Source organism: Crotalus tigris, unplaced genomic scaffold (genome assembly GCF_016545835.1).
Source record: "Crotalus tigris isolate CLP2741 ecotype Arizona unplaced genomic scaffold, ASM1654583v1 scf7180000018691.1937549, whole genome shotgun sequence".
Taxonomy (NCBI): Eukaryota; Metazoa; Chordata; class Lepidosauria; order Squamata; family Viperidae; genus Crotalus; species Crotalus tigris.
The window spans coordinates 902,542-930,468 of record NW_024097150.1 but is presented as its reverse complement, the minus strand read 5'-3'; the positions used below and the strand labels follow the sequence as shown (position 1 = coordinate 930,468).

General features: G+C 40.3%; 2 protein-coding genes across 2 annotated transcripts in view; both read right to left on the bottom strand.

Moving 5' to 3' along the window:
• Positions 1–310: 310 nt before the first annotated feature.
• Positions 311–27,927, bottom strand: part of LOC120313514 (amine sulfotransferase-like) — a 36,275-nt gene continuing 8,658 nt past the window's right edge. The window contains exons 2-7 of the mRNA XM_039355492.1: positions 13,748–13,902; positions 11,986–12,194; positions 8,711–8,837; positions 5,936–6,030; positions 2,802–2,982; positions 311–1,094 (exon numbers count right to left, since the gene is read on the bottom strand). Coding sequence (XP_039211426.1) covers positions 901–1,094; positions 2,802–2,982; positions 5,936–6,030; positions 8,711–8,837; positions 11,986–12,194; positions 13,748–13,892 — 951 coding nt within the window. The 5' untranslated portion in view covers positions 13,893–13,902 and the 3' untranslated portion in view covers positions 311–900. The remainder of the gene's footprint in view (positions 1,095–2,801; positions 2,983–5,935; positions 6,031–8,710; positions 8,838–11,985; positions 12,195–13,747; positions 13,903–27,927) is intronic.
• Positions 20,417–25,671, bottom strand: LOC120313512. Its single transcript, XM_039355490.1, has 3 exons — positions 22,891–25,671; positions 21,746–22,026; positions 20,417–21,033 (listed from the first exon to the last, which is right to left on the bottom strand). The coding sequence occupies exon 1, from the start codon at positions 24,500–24,502 to the stop codon at positions 23,405–23,407; it is 1,098 nt and encodes a 365-aa protein (XP_039211424.1). The 5' UTR covers positions 24,503–25,671; the 3' UTR covers positions 20,417–21,033; positions 21,746–22,026; positions 22,891–23,404.

Sequence of the window (27,927 nt, the reverse complement as noted above, 5' to 3'; positions counted from 1 at the left end):
ATGGGTGAGGTTCACTCCCTTGGCCCTTCCTTCTTAGTCAACCTTCTTTCTGATGCCTATGGACCACTTGGGTCTCAATGAGTCACCCAGGCTCCCAACCTCCACTCGGAGAAATCAGTCCCAGCAGGAGCCCTGAATTCCCCCCAGCACACAGCTTCCTCCTAGTTGCTGCCTTGAGCTGACATCTTGTGTCCGGTATCCACAGTAGGGCTCTATGCCTCTCCAGGTTGATCGATTCTGCAGATTCCACCTAATATAAGAACCTGCCCCAGCTAGTCCCTCAAGAAATAAGACTCTTGAATCCATTGAGTTGAATCAAAAGAACTTTTATTGACAGAAAGTGGTTGTAGTAGAATCACACAGACTCTGAAAGTCCCACACAAAGCAATTCTTTAATTTTCCCCAATCCCAGCCACCCTGACCAGTCCACTGGCAACCAAGGAAAAGGTTTGATAACACTGAGGTGCAAGGCAAATAACAGACCACTCTCAGGGCATGACGGCCTTTGGACCTGCCGGGAACCAGCTGGGAGGGAGTGTGCCGCGTCTCCGCCTCTCTATTTCCCAAGCATGCAGCAAAAGCGAAAGCATCCCCAAAATGCCGACTTCCCTACCCCTCCAACAGAATGGCAGGACACATTGTTGGACCTGATCATTTTTGTTGGAAAACATTTATGAAATCATTCTGGTATACCTTGACCCATTTGTGGTGATAAATTATAGGATGTTTTCAACATTTTGAAAAAGATGGCATGACCAAAAGCCATGCTTTTTAAGGTTGCTCCATTAAGCAGGGAACAACACTGAGCAGAAAGCAGTATGGACACAATACACATAAGCATATACAGTACATACAGAAAATGCATAGGTGTACTGTAACAGCTTAAACTACATATACGTATTATGGCTGTGTTGAACATTTCTGCTCTGCTTCCTCCTGGAGAGGTTCCTGCAGCTTCCCATTCTGAGTAGATTGTATTTCCTTTAGATCCCAGATGAATTTGAGCGGTATATCCTTCATTTGTGCCTGAAGAATTTTGTCAAACCATTCATTTTGTGATACTGTCATAATATTCTTCCAGTCTCCAACAATTCCTGAGGAAAAAGGAGCAGATTGAAGAATCAATTATTGACCCTAGTCTATAGTGTGTTCTCCTGAAAAGAACCCCAGCATTGATGCTGAATCCTCACAGACCTGCCCACCATGATTGTCCACGACTGCCAGTGCTGATCATCATTTTGGCCCTATGTAGCTGGTACAATTCTGGAACCACTCTTCTGTCTTCCCACAATATCCAACTGCTACCTTTATTCTCTCATAGCACATTTATTCATCAGGCAGTAAGTAAAAGAGCAGGCTTTAGTCTCAGCAATAGTCACAACTGAGGTTTTCATAGTAATACATTAGTTTTGACATTTTTTCAGCAGAAAGAGGATATATAATATAAATATGGCTAAAATTAAATGGTTCTTTGTTTAACAAAAACAATCAGTTCTTGCACAAGGGGTCACAGAATGGACTCTTACTGCATTATTGGATCTGGAAGCAATATTTCTACTTATATCAAAGCCATGGGACTGCATAACTTAGCATGGCCCAAACAGTTCTATGAATCCCCACATCAGTCCCCAGTAATGGTACGTGAAATAGGATCTGAAAAGATTGTTTCAGCTTACTGGACTACAAACTAATTGGGGGTTTATTTTACCCTGTGCTGAATTCAAAGTCCCTCTTTTAGGAACTGTTAGGATTTAAAAGCTGTGAAATTGTATGTTTGTCATGTTTGTGTGATTCTTCAGTGTAACAGTTGTATTCAGTTAATGAGGACGACCTATAATAAATCCTCTAGATTAGCAAGAAATATTAAAGGAAGGGTTAATACTGGCATTCAAATATTTGAGCTGGTTTTCTTTCGCCCACAGTGACTTGTCTCATGAGGGAGAATTTTGAGGCAACCTGTCAGCTGTTGGGCTCTCAATATCTAAAAGGCCCAATGGAGTTGCTCTCTGTAGCAATACGAAAGGCAGCTGGGTGACTTTGGGCCAGTCACTCTATCTCAGCCCAACCCACCTCACAGGGTTGTTGTTGTATGGAGAAGAGGAGGAAGAAGTATTACGTATGTTTGCTGCCTTGAGTTACTTGTAAAGTAATAAAGGTGGGATCAAAACCTAATAAATAAAAAACTGCCCTTCTGAAGGAGCAGGGAATCCCCTCAAAGGGGTTGTGGGGCACGGCAGAGAACAGCCAGCTATTGTTCAGGTTGTAGGAACACCATCTCTCTCTCTCCCTCTCTCTCCCTCTCTCTCCCTCTCTCTCCCTCTCTCTCTCTCTCTCTCTCTCTCTCTCCCATTTCTCTCCCTCTCTCTTTCTTTCTCTCTCCATCTCCCATTTCTCTTCCTCTCTCTTTCTCTCCTCCAATACAATCTCTCAGCCTGGATCAGAACTGGACTCTTCTCTACCCAAGCCAGAATGGTCCTGCAAGGCCTAGAAAATTGACACCATGTCCTCTCCAGTGACCAATGGGAGCTGAGCTAATCCCACCCCCAGGGATAATGTGAGTGCAGAATTTGCCTCTCCTCACAGTAAACTAACATAGATTTTGCCCGCTGAAGAAATGTTCATTGAATACTGGACTAGCTAAGGATGATATAGAGCTACCTCAGGTATATGCTGGGGACAAGAAGATGTCAATGTCTTGAGGACACAAGAAAAAAAGAAGTAGGTTCTGAAGCAATTTTGTCCCATGGTGAGCGGCAAAAGAGGAAAAGACCAAAGTTTTGATTTTGTTTTGTCAGTATTACCTTTGCGTATATGTTTCACGTTTGTTAGTCCAAAACATTCTTCATGTGTTTTCACATAATTTGCCCTAGGATCAGCTTTCATGTTCTTTAATGTAGACATCTCCACAACTTTGTCTACTTCCTGGCTGCTCAGCTCTTTTCCAATAAATTTGCATATTTGAAGGATGGTACCTCTAGGGTCCTGGAAGAAGAAGTATTTGCTTTTGGAATATTTCTACAGGAATTTTGTACACCCTTAATTTGGAGTAAGCTCCACTGAACTGAATGGAATTGATTTCTGGGTGAAAGCATTATATAAAATAGCATTAAAGGTTAAAGAAGTATCATTTCTTTATGCAGATAAAAGTCAGTGGAAATGAACAGGATGGAGATCCTCGACAACAGACACTTCCCATTACATCTTCATCAATTTCAGATGAAACAAGTTATGTATATATGTATGTGTGTGTAAATTACTATATGTACTTACATACATACCATAGATGTAACACACATACACACAAATATGTATCTATGTAATGGGATATGTTATATGATACTCTGCTATTTTTTCTCTATCCTAATAGGCTCAGTGTTATCTTAATGCTTTCTAATTGATCTTGATTAACATGACTAAATCATTTCAACAAATGTGCTTCTCTTATATAGATTGCTCTCATTTGTATTTCATCCATATTCATTCAGCACTTATTAAATCTTAATGCTAACTGTTCTTATTTCATCACCTATTTACAGTTCCATTCAACTTTTTATATTTCACCTGACCAAATCACCATTCCTTTTAACAAAGTAAGCAAAGCATGCTCTTATAGGCAGTCATTTTCATTTTGTTCTTTGGCAAATATTCCTTCTTGTCAGTGTACCATAACATCTCCTACCTTTATACCCATCAGCATTTGTACATTTTAAACTTTTTTTCTGCTCTTTAGTTGAATTCTGCTAATTACATGGATTCAAATATTTCAAAGAGTTTTAAGGATTCAATCCATATTTATATTAATTTTCAAATCAATATTTCTCATTCTACATTTCTTCTAACAATCAATGAGAATCATTTGAGTTATTATCCAATAACATGGCATTGTCTATGTATGTACAGTGTGCACGGTCTACAAACCTAAATATAGGAATGTTCAGTCCCTATGAATGTCATCAGAAAAGTAGTTATCATATGTACTAACTTATTATGGGAACATTATAAGGGTTAATCAGTGACACCGTCAAAGTAAACAATCAAAATCCATGTGGTAAAATGGTTACTGGCCCTTTTCTTCCATCACTTATGCTTTGATCACCTTGTGGGTTGCAACATACTCTACATGGGGTTGCAGTTGTACAAGCATTAATGAACAGCCTTGTTATAACCATGTAACACCATGGCTTCATCAGCTGCATTGGTTTCTAATATGTTCCCAAGTGTAATTCAGGCTACAGGTATTACCTACAAAACCCTGCTGGACCCAGCTGTTTTAGAGACCCTCAGTCTCTTGAAGTGCCTGTGCTGTGTGATTAGACAGAGCTGGCTCTTTGGGATTTGTTGAACAAGCGATGTCATCTGGCAGGACTAGGGAAGCTGGCCTTTTTTATCATAATATTTGCACCCTGAACCACCATCCTCTTGGAAATTCAGCTCTTCTCAACTTCTTCTGCTTTGAAATGAACTCAAAACACTTGGCTCTTTTCCTAGGTTTGGATTAAGCACTCCCCTTTGTGGGAGAATGATGTGGAAAAGTGTTGTGGAAAACTGCTGGACAACTTATAGAGGAGAAGAGACCACATGGATCAATTAAAAACCATTGTTGACTGCAAAGGAATACTGATCAGCTGTTTGTCAGCTAGCAGAGCATTGGAGGTACTCAACAGCATGTCTTCTGGGACAGCAGTGAATTGATTTGCTTTTTTAAAAATGCCAACAGGCAGCAGAGGCTGCTTGGCAGGTTCTATATGGTGCCTGCCTGCCTGCCTTAGGGTATATATGTTCTTTTCTTATATAAAATTATTTGGTTTTATTTATTTATTGTTTTTTTTAATTCTGTGAATCTACTGTGAGTTCCCCTCCCCCCTACACACACATGTTTAAGGAGCTGATTTTAAAACTCAACACACACAAAAATCTGAATTAGCAGTCAAAAGCAGTCAAAAGAAGGTTCAATACTGTCATGCCCTAGGATTACCCCAAATCAATGCAATCACGTGGAGGGTCACAATAAGTATTCACTTTAGGTCTGCTACCAGCCTTTCCTAATAGATTAGGTAACCCATCATATCTGATAGGGTGACCTCTGTACTATGCGGATTTTGTCTGTTTACTTCAATGATTAAGCTACTGACAAACTTCCATTATGTTAGTATGCATTATAAATTTCACAAAATTCCTAAAATATATTTTTTACAAATATATTAAACAGCTCAAAGGGATGTTGCTTTGTCTTACTCCCCACTCAACCTTGCACTATTCCCTTAGCACTCTTAAGAAAAAGTTCCACACTTGGGTAAAAAATCCATAATTCAATGCTATACCATTTTATTTATATAACTTCTAAATTATCAAATGCACTAATTTACCCCATGCCTCTAATAGCAATGCCACAGTCAATCATAGTTTATTTCCTATAAAATAAAGTTACTGCACTTTTTGTGGAATTTGAAAAGCTGTTTGTTGGCTTGATGCATAGTTCCCTTGTCAAACTCTTAAAGAAGGATGGAAAGAGAACAGGGATAGAAGAATGGTGTGTTCTTGCTGTATCTCCTCTTCAGGAACTTGATCTGTTCAAAAGCTTCAGAACAAAACCGTTTGCCCGTGTCCCTTCTCTACACACTTCTTTCAGGAAAAAAAAGCCCTGCTGAATCAGCTCTAATTTTCCTTAGTTGCATAAACAGAGATTTTGATTTTCAAATTCTTGGCAAACTCACTGAAATGGTTTACGTAGAGTGCAAAAGAAAAACAGGCACGAACTCTTCTTGGAAGAGAGGGAAATGTAAAAGTTAGGATGTTCAGAACATTCACAAATGTTCAACCATAGATAAAAATGAACTCTGACCCTTACCTGCATCTCTGTTTGTCGAGGCCTATCCCCTAAATCCTACTGATCCTGACCAAAGAGTAAGAGGGGAAAAGAAGTGAATAGTCTCACCTGCATTATTTCCTCATAGCACAGAATGAGAATATTAAACTCATTTTGATGTGTATACCAGCCTTTCACATGATCGAAGACCGAACTGCCAGCAACTGTTGATTCAAGCAGAGAATGGAAATAAGAATGGTAATGCTTAAGTTAATTCTGATTCCTCACATGAGCTATGAGGAAAATAATTCTCTTTTAAATATTATATACACAAAGCCAATGTCAGTCATTCATAATGATTTTGAAGATCACTTCTTTTTAAGCAGCATGCATTATAAAATTAGAATAAGAACTCTTTGAAGGCCCTGTCTTTGGAAATGTAAAACATTGCTAAGACTACCAACAATATTTTTTGCATTTTTAAGGAGTACAGGTGGCCATCAACTGTTTATTCAGTGACTGTTTGAATTTATGACAGGGGAATGAAGGGGCTTATGACTCTTGCCCAAATTTATGACTGCTGCCATGCTCCCATGATTGTGTGAACAAACTTTTAGCTCTTGGCAATCCGCCTGCTGCAGTGGCCTCCCCAACTATATTCTTCCCATACTGTCCCACTGGGTCCCTGTTAAGCCCTCGAGTTAATGGCAAAACAAGAACACAAATTCTGAAGCCAACAATGGTTTGTTCTTCTTCTGCTCACTCCAACACAACTCAGAGGCTCACAGGCCTCTCTTACATTAAATAGAATCCCCAGCCAAAAAGGTTACAATGGAAATGGCGTGCTTTTGCGCTTTGTGCATGCGTGCAGGCTGGCGCCACTTAGTCTGGTCCCGGGCAGCTTTCAACAGCCTGGGACCATAGCAATGTCCCGAGCCTGCTTTTGCAGGCTCAGGACACAACAGTCCCTGTGGGCTTGGGCCTGCCTCACATTGCACTGGGAGCCACATCCTTCTTCCTACTTCCATCACCGATCAATCACTTGCCATTTTGGTGTTGTAGATCTCCTTCTGGAAGCAGCCACTCCACCAGGTAGCCCTCCTACATAGTAAAGGCCATGTGGCTGTGTCAAGGAAGTGGGCATCATTTTGGAATAGCCCCAATTCATTGCGATTACTCCCAAAATGGTCTCTGCTTCCAAGGCAGAACCTAGGAGCTCGAGGGGCTGAGTTGCCTGTTCTCCTTCCCCAGTCCCACACTGAGGAACAAAGCAGGCTGTTTTGTGCCTCAGCCTCTCCCTCTACATTGGAGGTTGCAAGGCAGCCATTTTGGGAGCAGCTTCCATGAATTGTGAGACCTATGAGATGCTGAAGGCTAGGAAGCAGAGTGTGGGCCACCTTGGGAGGCCCAGGGCAGAGTGGGGCAGGTCTTGGGAGGCCCAGGGCAGGCCATGAGTGAGCTGTAAAGATGCTGCAGCACAGTCCTGCACCTGCAGTAGGGTTCCCAGGGTCTCCCCCACCCCAGAGACACCCCATGTTCTGCTTAATTACCAACCCTATTGCTTAACACCCAGGGAGAGCAGGGACGGGGGTTGTTAAGCAAGGTGATCAGGTGGGTACCTCACTTACTGACCATTATGGCTTGTGATCATCACAGTTATAAGTTGAAGAATACCTGCTTAGAAATGGCAATTGTTAGGCAATGGGTCTTTGCTAGGCACCATATCTGAGCTGCAGTGCTTCCTTGTGTCTTACCTGGGAACATCTGAATGTTTGCTTCTCAGATAGATATGGAAAGTGAAGTTTCTGCAGTTCTAGCAAACTTGGCAACTGTTCATGCTTGGCATCTTTGTCCACAAGGAAAATACCTTACTGTTTGCTTTGTAGCTAAGGTTCAAAATGGCTAGCATCTGACAGAATGGAATATACTTCACTTCTCAGAAACTTTTCCTTGCTGTGGGAAGGAAACTGTTCTTTGCTGTCAAGATAGCAACTTAACAAGAGGCTCACTTTTTCAGTCTGGGACAGATGTGGCTGCTTTTGGCTGCAACCACACCAGAAGGGATTGCCTGTTTTAGTTTTCAGAACCTAAAAAAAAGCATGGTTATCTTTCTTCCCCACAATTTGCTGATAAACATAAATGAAAAGGCCCACATGCAGAATTCAGAGCAAGGAAGGTTTACTAAAATCCAGATTCATTTGCGTTCAAGAGAGGCTGACTAAAATACATGGCAGTGAAGACAGTTACAATTAATTATGTTGTTGTTAGTTGCGAAGTCGTGTCTGACCCATCGTGAACCCATGGACAGCATTCCTCCAGGCCTTCCTGTCCTCTACCATGTTCTGGAGTCCATTTAAGCTGATGCCTATTGCTTCAGTGGCTCCATCCAGCCACCTCATTCTCTGTTGTCCCCTTCTTCTATTGCCCTCAATCTTTCTCAGCATTAGGCTCTTCTCCAGTGAGTCCTTCCTTCTCATTAGGTGGCACAATTAATTATAGTCCTGAGTTAAAGAATGATTCAATTGGGATTGTTTTCACTCATCCAAGCCAATTGTTGTTTCTGGCCAAGTTCATAACATTACTGTTTGCCTATATTTCCTCTAGTGAACATAGATTCTTATTGCTATGTTGTCTGACATGGACTTTATTTTAATAGAGAGAGGCGGTGGTTCCTGGGTGTTTCATTTTTTCCCCACACAAACCAATGAGAAGCAACTGTGCAAAGTGAGATTTAGCCTGGTGCCTCATTGGAGGGACAGGACACTTTAGATTCATTAGGTCTACAGTTGTCTCTTATTGCTGAAATGCTTCAAACTGAGTGTTGTTGCTTTTAGTAACTCCAAGGGGACACACTAGCCCTTTTTGACAGTGTTGTGGTAATTAAACATTTTATTTCCATCTTACCGTCTCCAGATAAAAACTTTTGCATGTATTTCTCCAAATTAGTTGAATTTTCAATTCCATGGAAAGATTTGCGAAAATGAAAATAGGACACTAAAATATCTTTTGGATTTCGGTACACGTAAATAACCTGCAAGAATATATATTATATGTAATCTGTAATACTGTAAATACATTTATTTTTAATAAACTGAGGATACATTCTAAAGCACATTGAAAAATGTTCTTATACAATTATATAAATCTTTCTCTTTTCCTGATATAAAGTATATTACACTGCCCCCACATTTTATTCTTATTATCATGTCACGAATTACAGAACACTGAGATATAGAAATTGGCTATAGAGTAATTGGCTATATTAGCAATGAAACAATAAATAATACCCTAATCAAGGAACTACCAACTTAGACAAACAATCACACTGTTGTTTACAGTAAACAACAGCCTAATTGAGGAACTACCAAGAACAGTCCTAGCAACACTGACAGGGCAAGCCACTTCTACATAAAGTGGGCAAACCCCATTCCTTTCTAGCACTCAGGATGTTACCTAGTTGGGTAATGAAATGTCTGCAAGAAAACAACTAACCTTAGAGAGCACCAACGATCCCACAATTAACTCAAAGTTGTCTTGTGTTTTTAATGGATCAATCTATGTCAAGATTTTTCATTTAGGTAAAAAAAAAATCTTTTTTAAAAAAAGGCAAATTGCTAAATACAGTTGCATCATCTTGTTCAATTAAAGATCTGCACTTTATCTTGCTTTCTGCAGAGAATAAGGGAAAAAGTCTTAACAGAGTTGGAAGGGATCTTGGAGGTCTTCCAGTCCAAACTCCTGCTCAAGCAGGAGACCCTATACCATTTCAGACAAATGGTTGTCCAGTCTCATCTTAAAAACCTCCAGTGTTGGAGGACCCACAACTTCTGGATTAATTAATTAATCTATTAATCTATTATTCTACTGATTAATTGTTCTAACTGTCAGGAAATTTCTCCTCAGTTCTAGGTTGCTTCTCTCCTTGATCAGTTTCTATCCATTGCTTCTTGTCCTGCCTTTGGAGAATAGGTTGACCCCCTCTTCTTTGTGGCAGCCCCTCAAATATTAGGACACTGCTACCATGTTCTTAGTCTTCTTAGTCCTTCTCTTCACTAGACTGACTAGACATACCCAGTTCCTGCAACAGTTCTTCATATGTTTTAACCTCCAGCCCCCTAATCATCTTTATTACTCTTCTCCACACTCTTTCTAAAGTTTCAACATCTTTTTTATGTTGTGGGGTCCAAATCTGGATGCAATATTACCAGTGTGGTTTTACCAGATCTTGTATTTCAGTGCTATAAACATACAGCTTGATCAAGAAACCACATTTGAGGGCAACCCAAGGGACTCTATGAAGGCTCTAGCCTGATGGCTCCTGAAAAGCCCTCAAAAGCTTTGATGCTTTCCACTTGTCTTTCCTTGAACTCTGACTTTTTCTCAGCATCTCTTGGACCCAATGACAGGGATACTTCTTCCTTAGACTTCTCATTGGGTAGCAATAATTCTGGTTCCTGAGAGCTATTGCCTTGCTTCTGTTTTTATTCCCACTTTGGTTTATGACAGGGATAGATTTCTCTTGCGTTCAATGTTCATTTAGTAGGTATTCATCTGGTTGTGGACTCTGTTCCTATATCACCTGTCTTTTTTCCCCCTATTTGATATTGTTTTTCATTTGGTGTATAGCAAAATGGAATTTTTCTGCTCTAATTGTAGATTATGCCATTTTTGTGTAGGTTATCATTAAAAACAAGCATGAAAAATCATTTATGAAATTTCATTTCCAATTAGTTCAGATGGGGCCATCACTTCAAATAATTAAATCCTTAATGATTCAGTACCTTGAGAAAGAATGGGCATGGCCTCCAATCAATTTATGCTTCAGTATAAAACTTAGAAGTTTTATCTTTTAAGAATTTGTGTGCACTCCTGGCTTTTTTTCTCACATTGATAAAGGTTAATACTGCTTTATTACAGTTCTTTTTCTCCTATAATCTGTTCTCTAGTGTTCATTCCTAGTTTTCTCCTACATGAATATAAACATGCATATATGTATATGTATACACACACACACACACACACACACACACACATATACACATATACATACGGTACAAATAAAATACGAACACCAGGAGAGTATAAATATAAAAATATACTTTACTAAAAGCTGCCAAGCTTTCGTTTGGAAACTCCAAACATCATCAGGGCTAAGGAGCCAGTAAACAATGATGACTTAAATGGGTTTTGCCAGCATCTGCAGCCGGCTCATGGACCGCGTCACCGGTCCCAGCCGGTTAATTAGTGTTCCAGATGTTTCTTTATTACTCTCCTTACGCTTCCTTCTATGGTTCTTCCGGATCGTTCCTTCCACTATCTCATTACTGGCATTCATCTCCTCCACCACCCCTTTATCCTTATTTCCTTCCATAGTACCGACCCTCCTCCCCTTTTTGTTTTCATTTTCCACCCTGGGGGCATCTGTTTCTCCTCTATCAGTGTTACAAGCTTCCCTGGGCTCACAGACGCTCCCCCATACACACGCTTTTCTCAATCCCTGCTCCACACCCTTTCTTCTCACTTCTCCACTGTCATGAGTAACTTTCATACGGGTGTTGCATATTTGGGGGTCTATGCCCTCCTCCTCCGTCCTGGCAATCTTCGTGTCGACAGTTCTCCACCGTTCCATTTGTTTGCTGCAGATGCCGGCAAAACCCATTTAAGTCATCATTGTTTACTGGCTCCTTAGCCCTGATGATGTTTGGAGTTTCCAAACGAAAGCTTGGCAGCTTTTAGTAAAGTATATTTTTATATTTATACTCTCCTGGTGTTCATATTTTATTTGTACCATAGACATGCCCAGGAGTCGTATTTTTATGCAAATTTTCCAGCATATACATATACATACACATTCCTTGTATTTTTTAGCTAACTCACTATTATAGTTAGAATAGAGTAACAAGATTGGCTTACTTTTCCTTTTGGCTTTTTTTCTCACATAGATAAAGGTTAATAGTGCTTTATTACAGTTCTTTTTCTCTGCTAATCTGTTTTCTACTGTTCATCCCTAGTTTTCTCCGAAATGAATATAAACATGCATATATGTATACATACACACACACACACACACACACACACATACTGTATATATACTGTATATATACATATACATATACATTCCTTGTATTTTTCAGCTAACTCACTATTATAGTTAGAATAGAGTAACAAGATTGGCCTACTTTTCCCTTTTGGGCCCTCAGTTTCTTGGGAAGTAAGTAATATGGTAGATGTGACATGATGACACGAGGTGATGGCATCTGGCTCATATCCACATTGTATATGTTGTATTCTATGGATGCACACCGTTGTGCTATGGAAATATTTTCTGTTCCATTCCGATGGCCTTCATACAAAATCAAGCATACAATATTCTGGATCCAAATAGTTCCTAAAAATGAAAATCAACCTGTTTTAAACTCCAGGAAATAATCTAGGTATCACATTACATATGGGATTCTCCTCATCACAGAAATAAAATGTAACTTATCACATACTCATGCATCATGTAGAGCAAGGCTTTTCAACCTTTTCTACCATTTTACCACTTTTAGGATATGGCAACATCTGAGTACCAACAGTCACCCAGCAAGGTGTCAAAAACTTGATGACCAAAAAAAAAAAGAAAGAAAAAAGTGATAAAGTACAGGTAGTTCTCGATTTACAACAGTTTGCTTAGTGACTGTTCAAAGTTACAATGGCACTGAAAAAAGTGCCCCCCAAGCCACAGCCGAGCAAGACACCTCTTGCCAACCCAGCAGTGCTCTTCCTCCTGTCCGAGGTTTTCATTGTTGTGAGCATTTCTGTTGAGGATTGGCAGCGGGGATGGGGCGTGTTTGGTTTTTATTCACCCCGTCTGCTGGGTGGTTGCAGCAGGTTTTGGTCACTTCACATGACTCTGGGACACTGTGAGTGTCATAAATATGAATCAGTTGCCAAGCATCTGAATGTAAATCACAAGACCCTGGAGATGCTGCAACATTCCAGCTGATCGGCGCTTCTTCTGGGCTCAGCAGAAGCGCCAGAATCAATGCTGCTTTCCAGCTGATTTGTGCTTCTTCAGGGCTCAGCAGAAGCACCAGGATCAGTGCTGAGCTCCAGCTGGAGCCTGGCGCTGATCCTGGCGCTTCCACGGAACCCTGATAGCCCCAAGAAGCGCTGATCAGCTGGAAAGCAGCACTGATCCTGGCGATTGCACTGAGCCTGACAGCCCTGCAGTTCCAGCCATCTCTCGCTCAGGCTTGTGCGGTGCTGCCACCAGTTCAGCTCATTCCCCTCACCTGCCACCACTTTTCTAGGATGGTCGCATACCACCTCCATACCACCTGCCAGGCGCCAATGTACCACAGGTGGTACCCGTACCACTGGTTGACAAGCCCTGACCTAGAGAGAAAACTCACTTAAAATCTAGAAATGTCCCATTTGATATTTAGAAATGTCTTAAAGCAAGCAAGAATAATATTTGATTATTTTGTGAGTTGTATGAAGTAGTCAATGGTTCTGAAGTTCTGGATTGAGAGTTTTAGGATATCAAACCTATGTCTCCATATGTACTAAATTCTAAACTCTGGGCCTTACGTTCCTTGTTGGAATAGGAAGGAATAATAGAGGTATCATTTTTTGCTACTACTAGACCTCTTCTCCCAAGGGTTCCTCATTGAGGAAGGAAGGAAGAAGGAAGGAAGGAAGGAAGGAAGGAAGGAAGGAAGGAAGGAAGGAAGGAAGGAAGGAAGGAAGGAAGGGAGGAAGGAAAGAGAATGGCAGGTGGCATTACTGAAGTGAAACCTCATGGTGTTCCATAGATACATTCTTTCCTTCTTCCTAGGTCTAGAGCTCTTGAGAAAGAAAGGAGCTTGGAAATGAATGAAACTTCCCAAAAAGAAAGTTTAGTTACAGTATGAAATTCAAATATACATTTCTCATATCATATTACAGAATTCTTACCAGATTTTGGATAAGTGGCTATGAATATATCACTGTCTCTGACTTCAAAATCTTCTACTGACTCAAGAAGGTCAAGTTTCATGAATTCTGTTGATACATTATATCCTTTATAGTTGAATAGTTCTGCATGTGATGCTCTTTCCATAATAATATAGCTGCAATAAAAGAGAAATTAAACTTTTTTCCCCTCCTTAATGTTAGCAGCATAAGCAGAGTGTTGGGATCTCTCACTTTATAAGCCCTTTGTTTCAATAATTCACACTTGGCAGCCTTCTTCAGCGACGATCCCCAAGAGAAAACAAACTGGAAAAATTCAGATTTTTTTTTTCTACAACTGTTAAAACAGGAACTCAAAACATTACATTTAAGGTCTTCAACAGAGAAAAACAAGGAAGATGAAATTTTTATAGCTGTTATATATTCCCAGGAGATGGAGAAACTTTTTGAACTTAATTTAACAAAAAGTAATAAAAATATCATGTTGGTAGTACCATTCTTTGATGGAAAGGAAAGAGGAATTTTAAAGTGTTCCGCAAAATTTAGTGGAGACTGATGTTAAAAATGTTCTAGGAGATCATGCAATTTAGAAAGCCCAGTGTTTATTTTCTTATTGTAATGTCCATGGAGTTTCTAAATCATGATGGTTGTCCCAAAGGTCCTGTTCAAAAGGCAAATGGACTTCCTTAGTTTTTTTCTTTGAAAACAATTTGCTTCTCATCCAAGAAATGTTTTCAAGAAAAAACAAAGAAAGACCTCCCTTTTTGCCTTTGTCAAATTATTTTAACAGGGTGCAATTATTCTTGAAAAATGTTATACTTTTTTAATTAATTGTACCATTTAACTTTAACATTTTAATTTTTCTATAGTGTTTTATATTTTGATGCTTTATTATACATCAACCAGAATCCCTCTCTGAGGGAGATGGGCAGTTCAGAAATGTGAAATATAAATGAACAAGCCTTGGTATAAGAGAATTTTCTCTCTTTTTCTTTCTGTCATGTGTTCACTCAGCAACCTTTCACTTTTCAGACCTGGTTGTTGGAAAGGAACTCTGTTACTAAATTAGTGGGTAAATAAGTACTCCTTATTTACATTGCATGAGATCAATGTTAGTCTGGGATAGTAAAAATTCAGGCATCTGATAGCATCTTTCCAGATTAAAACTTTTTATAAGAAGGCACACACTTTTGTTAGAAGCTTATTAGCTTCTGACTCCTTCTGATTCCTAGTTTATAGTAATTACAAATATAGTTGTACATAGCTAGTTGATATTCTAATGACTTTATAAAGATTTTATTGGTTTTTTCTCATAAACATATATTAATTTTTCCAATCAACGGTTTGGCAGAGAATGAGATGGCCATGAGAGGCTGGTTCTCCAGCCTCTCAGTCTGTTTCGCTTCACCTAGCATCTCTTAAAGGGATGGAAAGTTGCCCTGGAGGGGCAACGAAGAAAGAGGGATATTTCAGGAGCTTAGATTTCGTGGCAACCAATCTGGGTGGACTGAAGCCCCCTCTAAAGGGGAAGAAGAAAGGCTGCCTGGAGAGCCAAGGCAGCCAAAGTTGTCTACAGCCAGAACGGAAGCTATAAAAAACAGTTGATCTCCAACAACATGCTGTGTCTGGGTGAGCTGAAGTCTTTTCCTTCTCCTTGTGATTGAAAATGTTGAGACCCTGAAAGGGAGAACTTGAAAGAGTAAAGACCACCAGAGAGACTTTTGAAGCGGCAATTTAACATTAAGGAGAAATATTGAGTTTGTAGTGTGGAGACTGATAAATAAGCTGAGGAGGACACCTAGTGGCGAAAAACAAGGAATAAAAACAAAGTGACCTTGAGAAACTTGAGAACAAAACAAAGCCTTGGTTTGAGATAACAAAGACTGTTTATAGCTATGCTTGTTGACATTGGCTAAAAACCAAATAGACATTATCTGGGAAAAAAAGAACATTTTAGATCCAAGAAAGGACTGGAGGAGGTGGATTTGCCTCACAACAGCTGATTCCTGTTTACGCTTTGGATATAGGTTTAAGACTCTGAGCCACAAAATGAGTATATCTAATATTTCCAGACTTGCAAAGAAAATCTCATCAGTGCCCTCTGTCGTACAAGCCAGCCCAACAACTCAGAGTTTTGTCGGTACATTGCTACAGTGTGACAAAGCAAGCACGGCTCAAGATGAAACACAGGCCTCATTAAAATTAATTCAAGAAATCTTGCAGAAAAACCACGAGGAGACACAAAGTTAACTGGAGAAAGTAAGCAAAGAAATTCTGGATATAAAGGCACAATTTGAAGTCCAAAATCAAAAGATCATTAAAAATGAACAGAAAATCCAGGAAGTGGAAAATAAAACTGAGGACATTGATAAAAAGGTGGAAATGTTATTGCAAAGAATGAAGGACTGGAACAAACAAATCAAGAGCTAGAACGGGCAATGGCAACGGTAGAAATGAGAGAAGTGGAACATTATTTGAGATTTCAAAATACTCCTGAAGATAGTGAAGAAAATATAGAAATGGTGATCATTGCGTTGTTGGCAGAACTTTTAAATGCAGATAGAGCAGCTATCCAGAATGAGACGGATCAAATATTCTGCATGAATTCAAGCTATGCAAGAAAAAAACAGACTACCAAGAGAAGTGCATGTGAGGTTCATGAAGAAATCAACAAGAGATGAAGTACTGAGAAAAGTGAGAGAGGAACCATTACAATATAAAAATAAAGAAATTGTGGTCCTAAAACAGATGCCCAAGAGAGTAAGGGATACCCGGAGACACTACCATTTTATAACTACAAAGTTGATTGCCAAAGGCATAAATTTCAGAAGGCTAATGTCAGACGGCATTTTAATAAACTGGAATAATACAAGATATCGACTGCATTCAATAGGGAAAGCAGAGGACTTTGAAGTAAGAAATAGAGCAATTTTGGATGAAGGACTGCATCAACAACAAGGGGATAAGCAGATGGGAGAGACGGTCCAAGGAGTAATGGCACAAGCAGAACAACAGAAGGAGGAAGGTGAATAAACAGGTGAAGGAGAAGGAACTGCCAGAGAACAAAGGACTACAAGATCGACTAGACCAAAATATAAGTAATAAAAGAGGAAATGGAGGAAAAAAATGAATTTTTTTCGGTAAACGTAAATGGACTAAACTCCCCATCAAAAAGAAATAAAATTTTTAGGAAATTTCAGAAATTAAATATAGATATAATCTGTTTACAAGAGACACACATAAAAAAACAACATTACAAACTGTTGGAATACCTGAAAATGGGGAAGCTTCATTACACATCAGCACAACAAAAGAAACGAGGGGTGGCTGTATTCGTTAAAGAGACAATAGATTCTAAATTATTATACTCAGATGAAGAAGGAAGAATTGTAATGGTTGAAATATATTTACATCAAAAACAAATACTGTTAGTGGTAATTTATGCCCCAAATGACAATCAAGAACAATTTTATCAAAGGTTACACAGAAAACTAATAGAAATGGAATACCAAAATATATGTTTAATAGAAGACTTTAGTGCAATAGTAGATGGAACAATGGATTACAAAAGTAGCAAAACAGGAAAACCCATCTTTGATATGGCAGAAGAAATTGGAATACAAGATCTCTGGAGAGAAATCAATCCTCAAAACTGACAATATACTTTTTAGTCAAATAGCCATAAATCTTGGTCAAGAATTGACATGATTTGGATGACTTCTGAATTAAGGATGGATATACAGGAAATTGAGATAGAAATAGGCACATGGGCAGATCATAATCCTTTAAAAGTGACATGGACAGGAATACAAAAAAACCAAGATGGATTTTACATCAATCTATACTAAATACGCTAAAGCGTATTTTAGAGGTATAGCTATAACATATATGGCATAGAAAAATAAACAGAGAAGACAGCAATATTTATTATTAAAAGAAAAGTTTAGAAAATTAGAGATAGAATTACAACAAAACCCACAGAAAAAGACATTGAAAAGAGAAATGGAAATAATAAAACATAAGCTGAATTTGTTGGACTCAGAAAAGTTGGCGGACAAATAAAGAGAGCAAAATAAAATTTCTTCGAAAATGCTAATAAGTCAGGAAAATGGCTAGCTTATAAGCTTTAAAAACAGTGATGCAAAACTGAACAGGGGAGAAAGAGCAGATCTCCCAGCCGTCCATGGCGGCTGCATCGCTGGGGGGCCCTGAAAAGGGCCAAAAATCACCCCAGAGAGGCAACCAGCAAGGAGGGGCTTTTTCTGGATCACAGGAGAGCAGCAACTTTCCTGTGAGACCTGGCATTTCCTCCAAACTGGTGGACAAAAGCCATAGAAATATGGCTCGTCCCTAGGCTGCTAACAGCTGAAGTCACATTAACATCTGGCAACTTCAAAGCAGCATGGAAAGGATTGGGTGAGATCTGCCTCTCTTACATCCTAATTACTTAATTTCCTGCATAAGCTGCTAAAGTACTTTCCCCCCTGTGGTGAGGGAAGGGGGCTTTTAGCCCTTCCTCCAGAAACAGCGGCTATCAACCACTTGGGAGTCTAAAACGCTGGGAAAAATACTGGGATCCTAATTGCAATTCTATTTTTTAAAACTGGTGGATTATAAGACTTGTAACTTTATGTTCTCTATTTTTAGTTCTTCTCTGATTTTTACTCTAACTATTATTGAAGATTTGGGTTCTTTTCTCCCCCTTAAAAAAGAGGGGGAAAAGAAAACTGAAAAGATCTAACTAACTCTGAGATGACATTTGCGGGCTAAATTTGAGACTCTAACCTGCTATTCTTTAAGAGAGACTTGTTGATTGCCTTAAAAACAGATAAGATACAAAGTAACCTTGAAGAACCATCTGCAAGAAACTCAACTCAGCTTTTTACTTGGTGGACTTTCTGATTGTAAGTTTTTTGTTTAGTTTAATATACGACAATGGAAGAAGAACAGGAATGGATTTCTCCCACAGAGGAAGTACAGAAACAAATTCTTTATATGTTAAAAGCAATTATCCAAACTCTCCTTATTCAAGCTCAAACTATGACTTCAACTAAAGAATCATCTATACAGAATTCTATAGAGAAGGGGAAACAACCAAATGTTATGACAGAAGACTTAGATACTCAACAATTACAAACTGTGGAAAACATGGGAAGGAAACTGATAGTAGACAACAAGGAAAGGACTTTTCTTATAAACCAGAAGGAATTTGAAGATAAAAAAGAAAAACAGATGAAAAACAAGATAAATACTTTGAGACAACTGCATCAAACTGGAAAAATAAAGAGACGAACTGTTAAACCAGCTAGCCCTCTTAAGAAAACAGCAACTTATATTGTCTTATTAGTTTGTTAAGATATATGATAGATTTTACATATAAGGTCTGTATTTTAAATATTAGATCATATGAGGAATTGTGATAAAGGAATCGTGTTTAATTAAAATTTGGAAAAAAAGATAAATATTAAATGTTAAATTAAAATATTAAGGGAAAATCAATTACCAGGTTACTGATTTGCTAAAAGTTTGAATGTTTATAGATAACTAAGACTTGAATTTAAGATATTGTCATGAGTTGAGGCACAGGTTAAATAAAACATAGAAGTATAAATACTAATAATTAAATTCGTATATTAGCTTGTGGTATAAATGCTGATGGTTTACTTATTTATTTATTTTTCTCTTTTTCTGGAAAGGAAAGAAGTAGAAAAAGGAAAAGAAAAGAAAAATTATTAGCCCTAAATATGAGATAGGAGACTGAAAAATTGGGATCATTTAAAATCTGGAAATGATAAAGATTAAACGTTAAATTTAAATATTAATGCAAAATTAAATTAAGAAAAACATATTAGGTTATTATCTAAAAGATGGAATGTCAAATTAATTAAGATATGTATAGACTGAAGATTATTGATGAATATAAGAAAGGTATTTTTTGTTTGATTGATAGAATAACAACTGTATTGATCTGAATATGATAGTAGATCTTATGGGGGAAAGAGAGGGAATTTGTTGTTGTAATACTTTGAGATTTGTACTGATGATATTTAAATGTAATGGAATTACGATGCTCAACTGCCACACTACTTTTGAAACATGTAAATGCAATATTGGAAAATTAATAAAAAACTTGGACATAAAAAAAGCTTAAAAAATAAAAAGAGAAGAAAATAATACATAATTTAGTAGATGGGAAAAGTTGTTTACAATTTAAAAAGGAAGAAATAAAAAAGATAATTAAGGAATATTATAAGGTATTGTATGGTAAAGAGGAGGCTGCAAGAGAGAGAATTGTTCAATACCTAGAAGAAAGTAAATTGCCAAAAATTCCAGAGACATTTAAAACTATGTTAGAAGAAAGAATAACAATGATGGAGATATTAAAGGCTATAAAATGACAAAAAAATGGGAAAACACCAGGCCCAGATGGGCTACCGGCGGAACTTTATAAAAATCTACAAGATACATTAAGTGAACCACTGAAATATGTTTGTAATGGACTATTGTTAGAGGCCAAACTTCCAAATACATGGATAGAAGCAAATATTACTTTGATACCAAAAGAAGATTCAGACTTGACGTATATTAAGAACTATAGACCAATTTCATTACTCAATGTGGATGTCAGCCTCCCTACTGGACTCCACACGAAGAACGCACTGACGAGATTTCTGGGTGAAAACACCTCCGGTTTACTTCAAGGAAAGGCAATGACGTTTAACACAGACAAGCGTTGCACCAGCTCTGTGCTATACAATGTTTGCGCTGGGAGCAACTGCCTCCCAGTGTTAGTTAAATACACTTACGTTTTCACTCCACCCTATGCAATTATGGACCACACCTTCATCACACCCGTGCTCATTAACCTCCACCTGCACCACACCCGAATCATCCACGTCTCCCTACCACACCCAACGTCTCCACCCTCCTGGCCTCCAATCAGCGTTTCAAAACATTCTCGTCGAATCAATCCTCCTTAGTACGCCTTGCGCTAGCAAAGCAATCCGCGGGTCGCCGCCTATCAGCTGATTTCAAATCCACCGCTGATCAGCTGTTTGGTGGATTTGAGGTGGCTCTGCGCATAGGTAACAGTCCTTCTGTGCATGTCAGTTCCTGCTCCTTAGAACTGCCGATGCTCCGTATTATCGTCGGAGGCTCCACACTCATGTACTCTGTGGAAATGCCGTGCTGCTGTACACTCTTCCTTCTCAATTCATAGGTCAGTTCCCCCCGTCTTGTGTGTCAAGCCCGGGAGGGCTTGACATACGGCCCCCTTGCCAAGTGTCCTCCTGCAACAGGTAAAACATAGATTAGGTTGGTAGGGGAGTTACAGGCACATGTCCCCTACCCCCTGGCTTTTGAGGATATTTACGATGATATTTACGTATCAACTGAGGGGCTTCCATATCTGTTTCCCTCACCCATGATGCCTCTGATAGTGGATATCCCTTCCATAGTACTAGATACTGCAATCGACCCCTCCTATACCTTGAATCAAGTAGTTTCTCGATTTCATAATGACCTCCCCCAACTTGGCCTGGTGGTTGAGGTATTTGCCTAAATGATGGTTTAGTTACCGGCTTTAGTAACCCGCTGTGGAAAACTGGGTACACTCTCCAAGGGTGCGAGGTAGCTTCAATTTTACTGTCACAGGGTGGATTACCCATTCTATTTTGAAAGGTCCGATATATTTTGGGCCTAGCTTTTTGCATGGCCTGCGTAATTTTAAATATTTGGTGGATAGATACACTTCTTCACCAACTTGGAAAGGTTTCTGTGGGCTCCTCCTTTTATCCGCCTGTTTTTTCGCTGCTCTCTCCGCTTTTTGTAGGGCTTTTTAACTGTTATCCACACATTGTTGATTTGCTTTATCCACTCGCTTGGTTGCTGTGATCCCGTATTCCCTTGAGGTAATTCGGGGATAGGGACAAAATCCATCCCGTTAACCACTCTAAATGGAGTAAACCGTGTGCTACTGTGGAGGGTGTTATTATACGCTACCTCTGCAAACGGTAGGAGTTCAGCCCAATTTGTCTGCTGATAGTTAACGTAACATCTGAGATATCATTCAATCATGGCATTGGCACGTTCAGCCCCTCCGTTCGTGTTGGGATGAAATGCAGTACTTAGTCCTTGAGATGATCCAATCAACTTGATGAAGTTTTTCCAAAATTGGGAAGTGAATTGTACTCCTCGGTCCGAAATTATTCGTCGGGGTACCCCATGTAATCGATAGATATGGGTCACAAAGAGTTTTGCTAGACGTCTTGCGGACGGTAAACCTTTGCAGAGAATAAAATGTGCATATAACAGTATTCCGGTGACTGGTTGGTAAATCCACTATAAGTGGAAGGGGATATAAGTTCTCTACACAGACTCCATTTAAACCCCTGAAGTCCACACACAATCGTAAATCCCCATCTTTTTTCTCTTTAAACAAGACAGGGGCTGCAACCCGTGACCTAGCAGGTTGGATAAAACCCCTTGCTAAATTCTTGTCAATATATCTCCTTAATTCTGCCATTTCATTTTGAGTCATTGCATACATGTGAGGCTTCGGGAGGGTTGCCCGTTTCTATATCAATGGCGCAATCAGTTGAACGGTATGGTGGCAGTATGTCACATTCCTGTTCACTGAAGACATCAGCCAGGTCAATATATTCCAAAGGAAACTCAACCTTTCCCTCGTTACTGGGAACCTGTATCCTGGTCATTTCTTCTCCTCTTTTCACCTGTTCATGGTGAGGTGGTTGAGGGCCAATACCAATCCGTACTCTACGACACCCTCTTTTCCACCAAATAGTCGGACCCCACTTGTCTAACCAAGCTAAGCCTAATATTACATCTTCTGTCATGGACAGGACTACGATAAATCTTAATATTTCCCAATGTTCTCCTAATTCCAATCGCACAGGTTCAGTGATAAAAGTAGCAGGTAATCCACCTAATAAGGATCGATCCACTTGTTCAAACCGTACCGGTGTTTGTAATGACCTTACTCTAATACCTATATGACGTACTAACCATTCACTAATGAGACACCTAGTACACCCGGTATCAAGCAGTGCATTACACTGTGCCCATTTTCCTGAATATGTACTGATGATTGTAATAGGGAGGTTAAATGGACGAATGGGTTCGCTTACCATGGGATCTTCTGGTGTCTTTATATCCTCATGGTATATAGTTAATGGGGGTTCCATTCCACTGATTCCTTCATCGATAGCTAATCTCTCCCTTCAGGGTTTTGGGTTATCGACACGTTGTTGTGCAGCCCTCGATCTTTCAGGGAATTTCCTGGGTGATTTCTTTTCCACCACGTCTATCCCTCCTTTAGGAAGCGGTTCCCTGCACTCTGCAGCACGATGACCTGGCAGGTTGCATCGGAAACAACGAAATGTTGCACGAGATGATCCGTCAGGTGAGCCGGATATTGGACCTAATGGCCGGACCTGTCCTGAGTTTCTACGGAAACCTAGTTGATTATCATTTTTAGGACGGAACTCCTGCAGGCCCGTATCTAAGTCCATGACTACTCTAAACCACTCTTGCAATCTTCCCGGAATACCCCGATATACACATGCTTGTCTTAACTCTCTGTCTAGACCTGCTTGGAATTGTGTATCAATAATCTCTCAGGCCAAGTCCATAATTTACTCACTACTCTTCGAAATTCTCATACTCTGCAACTGGCCGGCCCCGTTGTTTGATATTGAGAACCTCTCCTTCTGTCCTCCAGATTCTAGACAAATCCTCAAAACAGGTTCGAAGGGCTCCCAGAAATGCTCCAACACTTGCTAACTCACGGGCATGATCAGTATGTAGGTCGGCTATCCACTCTAAAGCCATTCCCTGTAGGGCTGCTGTTACTGCTCCTACCATGGCCCATTGAGAAGGGTAAAGGTGGCCATATCTATCCATATGCCCAATTGTTTGACTCAAAAGGGTTAGTTTATCAGGATTTCCATCAAAAGTTACATTCAGTGGTGGAGGACCCCAAACAGACCCCTGTGGCCATTGTCCGGGACCCCACCCCGTTGTGTATGAAGGACCTGTTGAAGCTCCTGCTCCAGATGTAATTGAGTCTGGCCCTCTTGAGAATGGGGCCCCAGGGGCTGATCTCAATCCTTGAGATGGAACCGTTGAGGACCCACCGGTCCCTCCCCGTGATTTATCCACAGTACGACTATTACCTTGTGTCCCCACCCTTCCCTGATATAGATCACTGCGTGTGGGTTCGGGTTTCAATTTTGGACTGGTTAACCTAAACCGACCTGAAGCTGTGTGAGTAGAGGAGGAACTATTTGTGACCATGATGGTGCTTCTGGTCCGGGCATCCATCTCTGCCATGAAGGCACATCCTGGTATCCCTCCTTCTCCAAATTGCTCTCGTAACAGGTCCATTACAGTTTGGCCAGGGGCTGTGGCATAACTCCAGTCCTCCTCCTCCTCATCCATTGGACGTCGCTCCCGCCACTGGGTTATCATCCGACCATCTTCCGTTGGTCCAACTCCACATCCCTCTGCCATACCTGTTACTACAGGACTTTGCAACCACTCTCCGGCCAGGGTATGGGCTCCTGATATTATTCCTTGGGGTCCTTGTACCTCAATGGAAAGGTTAGGTAGGCATGCTTCCCTCACCTTAGGACGTACCACCGGTTGTTCAGTAATAGGAGCCTCCAGTCCTTCTTCCCTTTCCTGTACTGTTTCTTGGTCAGGTTCAACAGGGATAACATCCTGTACACCTTCTGCCATCCTGTAATAAGTCAACCTATGCCAGCAACCCACCAAGGGGATTCAAACTCAGGCTAGATGTAGGAAATGCAAGTATCCAGACTCACAAAGGGAGAGCCCTCCTAAACCCACGAAAAGAGAGGGGGGAACACAACACAAAGGGAACAGAAGGTTTTAGGGTTTTGGGAGCGCAAACTTTCCTGTCAGCCTCCCTACCGGACTCCACACGAAGAATGCACTGATGAGATTTCTGGGTGAAAACAGCTCCGGCTTACTTCAAGGAAAGGCAATGATGTTTAACACAGACAAGCGTTGCACCAGCTCTGTGCTATACAAAGTTTGCACTGGGAGCAACTGCCTCCCAGCGTTAGTTAAATACACTTACGTTTTCACTCCACCCTATGCAATTATGGACCACACCTTCACCACACCCGTGCTCATTAACCTCCACCTGCACCACACCCGAATCATCCACGTCTCCCTACCACACCCAACGTCTCCACCCTCCTGGCCTCCAATCAGTGTTTCAAAACATTCTTGTTGAATCAATCCTCCTTAGTACGCCTTGCGCTAGCAAAGCAATCCGTGGGTCGCCGCCTATCAGCTGATTTCAAATCCATTGCTGATCAGCTGTTCGGCGGGTTTGAGGTGGCTCTGCGCATGCGTAACAGTCCTTCTGCGTATGTCAGTTCCTGCTCCTTAGAACTGTCGATGCTCTGTATTATCGTCGGAGACTCCACACTCATGTACTCCGTGGAAATGCCGTGCTGCTGTACACTCTTCCTTCTCGATTCATAGGTCAGTTCCCCCCCTGTCTTATGTGTCAAGCCCAGGAGGGCTTGACAGTGGATTATAAAATTTTTACTTCAATAATGGCAGAGAGATTGAAAAAATACTTAGTTAAATTTATACATCCAAATCAAAACGGCTTTTTACCGAAGAGACAAATTAAAAACAATTTAAGGGTGATAATGGACATATTAGAATACTATGAATTACATCCAGGGAAACAACTAGCATTAGTGTTTTTAGATGCCCAAAAGGCGTTTGATAATGTTTCCTGGCAATTTATGGTTCAGCAATTGCAAATAATGGATTTTGGAAAAAATTTTACAAATATGATAAAAACAATATATAGCAATCAGACAGCAAAGTGATAGTGAACGGAGATTATACTGAGAGCTTTGAGATAAGAAAAGTGTTCTGGCCCATATAGCTCTATGGCCCATATAGCTCTATGGCCCAGCTCTATGTTGGAAGGTCTGGCAGTTATTGGGTTAAATGCTAGGTATGTGGATGGGTCAGTGGGAGGAGTTCCAAAGGTCTTTGGGAGACTTCCTGGACACAAGCCACATGGGAATCTCTTTGTCTGTAAGAAGCATGGGCCATGGAAGGTCTCCCTATAAGCATAAAGATGGTATAAAGAGCAATATCTTCTTACCTAAAGGAAAGATCTAAAAGATGAACAAACATGTATTTCCAGCAGCACCAATCTCAACGTGAACGCAAGTAATCTTTCTCATTAAAATATATTTGTTTATTATAAGATCGTTTCTTTTGAGTTAACTATCTGACAGGATTTAAAAGAGATCATTTTAAGTTTGTGTCAGAATAGTAAGAATATATACTCATAATTTGTGCCATCTTTTGAAAGCAAATAGTAAATTGGCAAAGATTAATTCTCCCCTCAAAGCTGCAACAGTTTGAAGAAAGAGAATCAAATTGGTTAGCACTTTCTCTGCATAAACCTTCAAGGAAGAAGATTCTCTTGATGCTTCTAAAAGCCTGCAAAGCAAAGCCAGCATGTCTGTGTAAAAGACAGCTTTCAAGGGGTGATTCAGAAGTTTTGTTATGCTAATTCGCTTGCTAGCTAACCTTCAAAGTGAAAAGTGCCTTGTATCTGATTCAAAATTACTTTGGACCTATTCTCAAATTAATGTTTATAGCGGGGAGAAAAGAAAAACAAAAATCTACACTTTTGTTCCTTGCATGAAAAGTTTGAATTTTAACACCAAAAGGAGCTTGGGCTTTTCCCCCTCCCCTCTTTGCCAGTGAATCACGCAGCCTGAAACAAAGAACTGTTTAATGACTGCCTCTAAAGTTCAGACAAAAGCAAGGTTTATTGCCTTTCAATAAACTCATCTGTTGCCATAGTGACAGCCCTAGGTATGCTCGGAATTTCAGCCAATGTTATAAGGAGGAATCATCGCAGAAGCACCCCCTGGTGGTCAGCAATTTTTTTTTCTAGCTGAGTCACAACAGCCACAATTAATTCAGCACACAACAGAGCAAATCTGTTAGTTAAAGTGCAAGCTACTTAAAGTTATCCCAAGCTACCAACACCCCCCAGAGGGCACAGAGTGATCTTACCAGAAGCATTCACTCACTCACCCAAGCTGAGCACTAAGCTGCTCCAGCTTGAAAGAACGTAGGCAGAAGAAATCAAAGCCAAGTCTCTTCGCTCATTATCACAGCTGATGACCCGGAGTTCCAGCCTGCAACTGACCAGGTGGGACTTTGTACCTCTACATTCTCTCAGTGGCTCACTAGCAGTAACGTGGTAATAGGAAGAATTTGGCTAGCCTTTTCAACACCCCCTAGAGGGCACAGAGTGAACTTACCAAAAGTACTCACTCACTCACTCAAGCTGAAGGCTAAGCTGTTCCAGCTTGAGAGACAGGAAGCAAGAGCCAATTGCCTTCGCCTATTATCACAGCTGATGACCCGGAGTTCCAGCCTGCAACTGACCAGGTGGGAGTTTGTACCTCTACATTGTCTCAGTGGCTCACTAGCAGTAACGTGGTAATAGGAAGAATTTGGCTAGCCTTTCTCCAGACGCCCCCTAGTGGTTAAAGGAAGCTCTACACGCAAGCCTTTAACTGCACCCAGAGAAGCCCATCTAGTGGACAAAGGGTGAACCTCGAAGCCAGAGCACCCTGGTAGCTGACCCACAGCAAGTAACCCCTAGTGGTGAAGGGGTGAACTGCACTGAAGTACCCACAAACACAGGAGAACGCACCCAGTAGCATCTCCACCCACAGACAGCACCTCAGAAGCTGATCTACAAGTAGAGACCCCTAGTGGTCAAAGAGAGAAGTTCTTCAAATTCTCTTCAAAATAGCTGAGAAGGACACGGAACCTACCCTAACCATGGAGGAGTGTCTTATTGATTTGGACAAAGGGGCTCAATTAACCAGCCTAGTTGAAACATCCCAACCAGTCAGTCAAGGAGAGATGCTGCAAACAGCCAACCTTGACCAGTACGCAGAGGCTGAAACTCAAGCCTCAACAAAGCCCAAAATGTCTCAGGGTCAATACGATCTTACACAATGCAGAAAGCTCACAGAAGCCATGCACTCACATCTGATGGAGAAATGGCACACCATCCACAGGCGCCATGAAAGAAGCTGGGAGAGATTATACAAACTCTACCACGAACAGAAGGA

Coding starts and splice junctions, on each gene's coding strand:
- LOC120313512 (XM_039355490.1), bottom strand. CDS start 24,502: ATGGCAGAAGGTGTACAGGATGTTATCCCTGTTGAACCTGACCAAGAA.